At 48.1% G+C, this 6,000-nt stretch overlaps 2 protein-coding genes across 31 annotated transcripts in view; one reads left to right on the top strand and one right to left on the bottom strand.

Moving 5' to 3' along the window:
* The first annotated feature begins 914 nt into the window (after positions 1-914).
* On the top strand, positions 915-2,041 carry RPLP1 (ribosomal protein lateral stalk subunit P1). Its single transcript, XM_079533753.1, has 4 exons — positions 915-1,056; positions 1,167-1,241; positions 1,339-1,456; positions 1,921-2,041. The coding sequence occupies exons 1-4, from the start codon at positions 985-987 to the stop codon at positions 1,998-2,000; spliced, it is 345 nt and encodes a 114-aa protein (XP_079389879.1). The 5' UTR covers positions 915-984; the 3' UTR covers positions 2,001-2,041.
* A 2,447-nt stretch (positions 2,042-4,488) lies between these two features.
* The window catches only part of PTK2 (protein tyrosine kinase 2), a gene marked incomplete at both ends in the record, with an annotated part of 141,740 nt that continues 140,228 nt past the window's right edge, over positions 4,489-6,000 (bottom strand). For 28 of the 30 annotated variants that reach the window (XM_079533518.1, XM_079533529.1, XM_079533533.1 and 25 more), the window contains 2 exons: positions 4,489-4,701; positions 5,610-5,690. In XM_079533518.1, the coding sequence (XP_079389644.1) occupies positions 4,489-4,701; positions 5,610-5,690 (294 nt within the window). The remainder of the gene's footprint in view (positions 4,702-5,609; positions 5,691-6,000) is intronic. The other 2 variants (XM_079533523.1, XM_079533530.1) reach the window with 1 other exon arrangement.

The raw sequence follows: 6,000 nt of genomic DNA, 5'->3' as shown, positions 1-6,000 counted from the left end.
GCTGGCTGCTTTGCATATATTGTGATAATGACCAAAAAAGTGTGAAAATAATCTGCAGGGACAACAGCTGTGAGAATGACTCATTAGCATGGGGTGTTTTCTTAACGACTTTCAGTGGCAAAGTTGTGTTTTACATTTTAAAACTGGCATGATTTATCAGTGTTAATACTGCAGTCACAGCAGTCTCCAATCCTTTAAATGGATACACGTACAGATGTAGGTATGTAGATATACATGTGTGCACATATCTATAGTGGTTTGCTTTCACTATAACTTAATTCTGAACCCCTGCAGGTAAGTCTCATCAGCATCACTCAGTAGATGCAGCCTGACAGCCGTGAAGCAAGGCTGACAACACATCTCCTTAATTAACATCTTTACCAATCAAAGCCTAAGCTTGCTCAGATGTCAGGTCTTAATATTTTATTTTGAGCAGTGCATGTGCATTGTTTTGCTATTCTGAAGCTAGTAGTATCTTCAGATGGAGTAAAACCCTTGTGAGGTATTCAGCTCCAATTAAGGCTGAATGTGATCCTGCTGCATTACCAAGCTCTAGCTCTCCGTGCTTCCTTTTGCACAGGGGAGTCATTCCTCAATTCTTTCCTTCGCATACGTCGATACGATCAGTGCGGGATCTGTCTAGGAAGGAATAGAAAGAAAAAAAAAGTCAGAAAAGACGAGACAGGTGAGAGCCCCACAGCGCCGCGCACAGCCGCCCAGGGAGCGCCGCTGAGGTAATGCCGCCGTCATCTCCCATCACTCCCCGCCGAGCTGCGATTGGCGGAGCTCTCCTTTCGGGCCCGCCCCCGGTGCTCGCGGGTTGGACAGCGCCCCGGCTCGCGGATCGCGACTGGCTGATGGCGCCCTTATAAAGCCCCCCCCCGGTGGCGTGTGTTCCCTTTCGTCCCCGGCGTGACAAGGTGCTGCGTCCTTCAGCTGAAGCTAAGGCCGTTCTCCCCCGGCGACTGGCACCGCGCCCCCACCATGGCCTCCGTCTCCGAGCTCGCGTGCATCTACTCCGCCCTCATCCTCCACGACGACGAAGTCACCGTCACGGTGAGTGCGCGGCCCGGGGGCCTTCGCCACAAGATGGCGGCGGGGCCGCGGCATGGCCGGCGGTGCGGGGGAGGCATGGCCGGCCCTCAGCGCCGCTCTCTGTGTGGCAGGAGGATAAGATTAACGCCCTCATCAAGGCGGCGGGAGTGAACGTGGAGCCGTTCTGGCCGGGCCTCTTCGCTAAGGTAGGTGGCAACGAGGGGAGAAAGTTGCGGCTGCTTCGGTGCTGCGGGCGGGCGCGCCCCGCGCTAACGAGGTATCGCCGGTGCTCGTCCTCCCCAGGCTTTGGCCAACATCGACATCGGAAGCCTCATCTGCAACGTAGGAGCCGGTGGCGGAGCTCCGGCTGCGGCTGCTCCTGCGGGTGGTGCCGCACCGGCGGGCGGTGGTGCTGCTCCCGGTAAGTGCGCTGAGCACCGGAGCTGAGAACGGAGGGACGGTCGCCTCCTGCTGGCTGTGCCGTTTGTGAGACGAGCCAAGGATGCCGTTGGCCTTCTTGGCCACCTGGCACGCTGCTGGCTCGTGGTCAGCCAGCTAGCCGCTGGCACCCCCAGATCCTCTTTCTCTGTGCATTGGTCGCACTCTGAATCAGTGGACGGCACTGCTGCTGTCTCAGGTGTGAGGATGTCACTGATGCTGACAAAGTGAGCCTGCCCTGTAGAACTTGTCGGGTTTCATAGACTGGTGAAGGTGCAGTGCCATTTCCCTGGTAGCACTGCTTTCACTGGGCCGTGAGATGGGACTTGGTAGGGTTGCTCAGGTTGTGCTCCTTGATGTTACAGTCTCTGAATGTGAAGTCTTTGATAGTGTGACTCCATGAATTGATGGAAATGGGAAGTTTCTGACCACCTTTTTATTTTCCAGCCGAGGAGAAGAAAGAAGAAGAAAAGAAAGAAGAATCAGAGGAATCTGATGATGACATGGGCTTTGGTCTTTTTGACTAAGTAGTTTTGTAACTGCCTGTAATAAAGAACATTTAACTGTATTTTTGTCTCTTAAATTAACGCTTCTGAAGAATAGCTGCATTACCTCTAGTGACAAGACCGGCTGTCAGTGTATAGTCATGTGGGGTTTTACAGCTTGTCGCCATCCTCAGCACTGGCAGGTGTGAGTAACATAGCTCCTACTTTCAGATTGTGGACAAAGGTGAAGATGTTACCACAGTGGGAAGGGACATGGTTGGGTTTAGCGAAAGTGCTGCTGCTTTGTTATACTGCAATGAGGCTGTAACATCTTGGTGAAACTGGAACAGCCTCAGTCTGTGCTCTGCAGCAGCATGGCTTCCATCAGGCAACTCACAGAATGTGCTTGCTTAACCTGGTGGGAGCAGCAGGGTTATGTTTCAGAGGACAGCAATTGAGCTCTGGGCTTGGGGAAAGGCAGAAATCTTTTGCTGAATGCCCTTGTTGGGCTGGGATGGAGTAGCTGTAATTTAAAAAGCAGAGGGAAAGTCTTAAAGTGCTCTGGGCTTTTGACTTGCAGCCAACCCAACCTTGGATGTTACACAGAATCATAGAATGGTCAGGGTTGAATGGACTGCAAGGATCACAGAGCACCAATCTCCCCATTTAATACCAGACCAGGCTACCCAGGGCCCCGTCCAACCTGGCCTTGAACTCCTCCAGGGCATCTGCAACCTTTCTGGGCAGCCTGTTCCAACACTTCAACACTCTCTCTGCAAAGAACTTCCCCTGACATCCAACCTAAACCTTCCCTAAATTGAAGCTCATGGGGTGTGCAGTCCTTGCTTTTCCAGGAAAAAAATCAAGGAACATTGCTGAAAACATGCTGCTTTGAAGCACGGGTGTGGAAAATGGTGCAAGTTACATAAGGTAGTAATACTTAAAACATGACTTTACTCCTGAACAGAGCATCTGAGCCAATGTAAGGGTTGTATTCAAGTGCATATAAGAAACTGCACAATTTTCATTTAATATTCCAGTAAAGTACTGAAAGGAGTAGAAGAGGGAGTTTTGGTCCATGTTTGAAGTAGTGGTAGAAATGCTCTGCACTGCCCTGCCTCTGTGCAGAGCTGAAGCCCATTGGGTGTTGGAAGGCACCTCAGTGGCAGCAGTTTGTACACCTCCACTGCTGCTGAGAGCTTCCATAACCCCTACAAACCACGTGGCTGCCACCATCCAAGCAAACTCTAAAATAATTTCAGAGTTGTAAAAACTAGCAGAGATATCCAATGACTTGTGCAGCTGGTAACAGCACCTGCCTTGTTCCTGTGCTCTATAATTAAGAGGAAATTGCCTTCTGAAGATGACTTATCTTGGATTTCTTGGATGCTCACGGCTGTTCCTCAAGTAAATTCTTGACAGTAACAGATAAAGCAGAACTCACCATTGCTTCTGCAGTGTGTGTGTACACAAAAATACAGTCAGAATTTCACTGGTAACACCTTTTTAATAGGTCAAAGTAACTGTACAGTTCATTATATTCTTCCTGAGAATAATTTATATCCCTCAACAGCAAAAAGGGAGTGTGGTTTTTATTTTAACAGAACAGATGGCATAATTGGAAAACCAAGGAAAATCTAATTACACTGCTCTACTGTAACTCCTCCCAGGCAAGACAGACAAAAGGATGGGTTAGTTAACTACAGGGGGTTTAAAATATTCAACATGGCTTTAATCTGTCTTTATAAATTATATAAAAACGGGGGACATGAATGGTTACAGGACTCCTCTTAAGTGCAGCTCTGAGTTGCTCTGGTACAAAGCAGCATTTTCGCTTCCAAGGAAAACAACATTGCTACAAAAGAACTGGCACGTTATTCTGGTGAAAAAGAAGAGTTTTCCGTTGTGTCCTACAGCTAGTTCCAACCAAAGGCGTCACACATTCACATAAAAGTAAAAGGCAGGAAGATGAAGAGGGCTTTAGTTTGTCTCGAAATGACTGACGTCTTGAAAATATAGCTTTTTATTTTCTTTCTCTGTAAATTGTGATTAGCATATTGCGACGTAAGTGTTCTAATAAAAAAAATTCCAGTCTGGATAGTTCATATACTGTGGGCAAGAATTCTCAGCCCTGAGGTTTCCCAGAATTCTTCACAATATCTCGCTCCGCTCTGCTGCTCCAACAGTTCCGGCTCCAAAACTCCACCCCAGCTGTGGGCTGAACACGGCCCATGCGATGGAACGAACCGCGCTGCTCCAAAGCCATCATTTCCCAAGGACGTCTGTACAAACTTCATCCGGTGATACACCCGCTTTCTGAATCCCAGGCCAGCTTGGCTTTGTGAGAAAAATAACGTGGTTAACCTTTTGTAATGGGAGAGAACCAACAGCTGTCAGTCAGGGCTGCTGAAGCAAGAGGTGCTGGAATGCCAGGACCACACTGGGTTAATCCTCACTGCTGGTGGAAGGTGAACTAATCCTTTCGCAAGCAGAATTCTACAACAGACAGATGAAACTCTTCCCTTGGTGCTTAGTGCGGCCTCGACTGGCTGATCATTTTCAGCCTGGCTTGATCGATGACATCCAGCAAGTTCTTGGCATCCACTGCCAGAGCGTGAGCGGCTGTCAGCATTTGCTTCTTGTACTCCTGCTGCAGGCTGGTCATGACATACTGCTGAGCCAGCTTCATCTTGTTAATGAGCTCAGCCAGGTCAGAGTTCAGCAGTTTCTGGGCCATCTCAATCTGGAACAACAAGAGTGGGTCAGCCACACAGGTTGGTAGCACTGTTTCCCGCCCCAAGGAAGAACATCACCTCCGTGAAACCTGACCAGCCTGAAAGGTTCCCTTCAAGCTGGAGTCAGCATGTGGGCTGGTGACACTTTGTACTCAAGACACCAAAAGCTGCCTCGGTAGCTACAGAGCCACCTATCGCCAACCAGACCACATCACCAAGTTTTAACTCAAGTTTAACTGTTAACATGTTGTGCTGGGTTTCCAGGTTCCTATTACCATCACCTTTACTGCCATTGCTATTATTAGAATTAAAGCAGGTACAGGTTATTAATAGAGCAATGCAGCTGAAGGTGGTATGATTCTCTAAGACAGCGCTTCATAATTCTCTGGCCTTCTCATTACTACAGTCATTCAAGGCTTTGGAGGAAAACAGGTTTATTCCCAACTCTTGTCAACTACACTGAAAGATCCCAGTCATTTCTTATTCCAAATGAGGTTACTACAGGGTATTTTCTCATTCAGCTGCACCACAACATGTTCAATTATCCACACATTTAATGACTTTGTGTGCAAGATGTATTTCATGGAAAACTGGAGTTGTACTAACACCCAGATGGTCTCCCTGCATTACAACACTGGGTTCATGTAAGTACTACTGACAATTTTTATTTAAAATTCTGGTATATACACGTTGTATGCTCCCTCATCCAGTCTGAGCATTCTGACTCGAGGCAACAAAAACCTACATCCACACAGCAATGAGATTCTAATGACATTAAATTAATCAAAAATTATAATTAAGAGTTCACAGTGTTTACTGAACACAAATATACGTGTGTGCAAAGAAGAGAGACCCCGAACGCATCCACCTGGCTGAGGCCAGCTCAAACTGCAGAGATGAGTGGGGCTCTACCCACCTCTCTGTGGGTGCTTGCAGGAAGCACTGGCAGCGACTCATCCACTGTTGCTAGCAAGGTTCTCAGCGCCAAGCCAACCTCCTAAGGAGAAAAATGAGTAAGTAAGGAAATAACAGACACAGGACAACCCAACAGGACATCTCGGCCTTGATTCAGTCGCCCCTCTCACATACACTGACGACATACATCAGAATATGTAAGCATTCTGAACTAATAAACTAGGGATGGTGACTCCACCACCTCCTTGGGCATCCTGTTCCAATGTACTACCACTCTTTCTGAGAAGGCATTTTTCCTAACACTCAACCCAAACCTCTCCTGGCGCAACTTAACTGTTACTTCTTGTCCTATCCCCGTGATCTAGAAGAGGCTGATCCTCACCTCACCACAG

The sequence above is a fragment of the Tetrao urogallus genome (genome assembly GCF_951394365.1).
Source record: "Tetrao urogallus genome assembly, chromosome: 3".
In the NCBI taxonomy this organism is placed as follows: Eukaryota; Metazoa; Chordata; class Aves; order Galliformes; family Phasianidae; genus Tetrao; species Tetrao urogallus.
The sequence above is the reverse complement of the archived record's forward strand: the minus strand, read 5'-3'. Positions and strand labels throughout refer to the sequence as shown.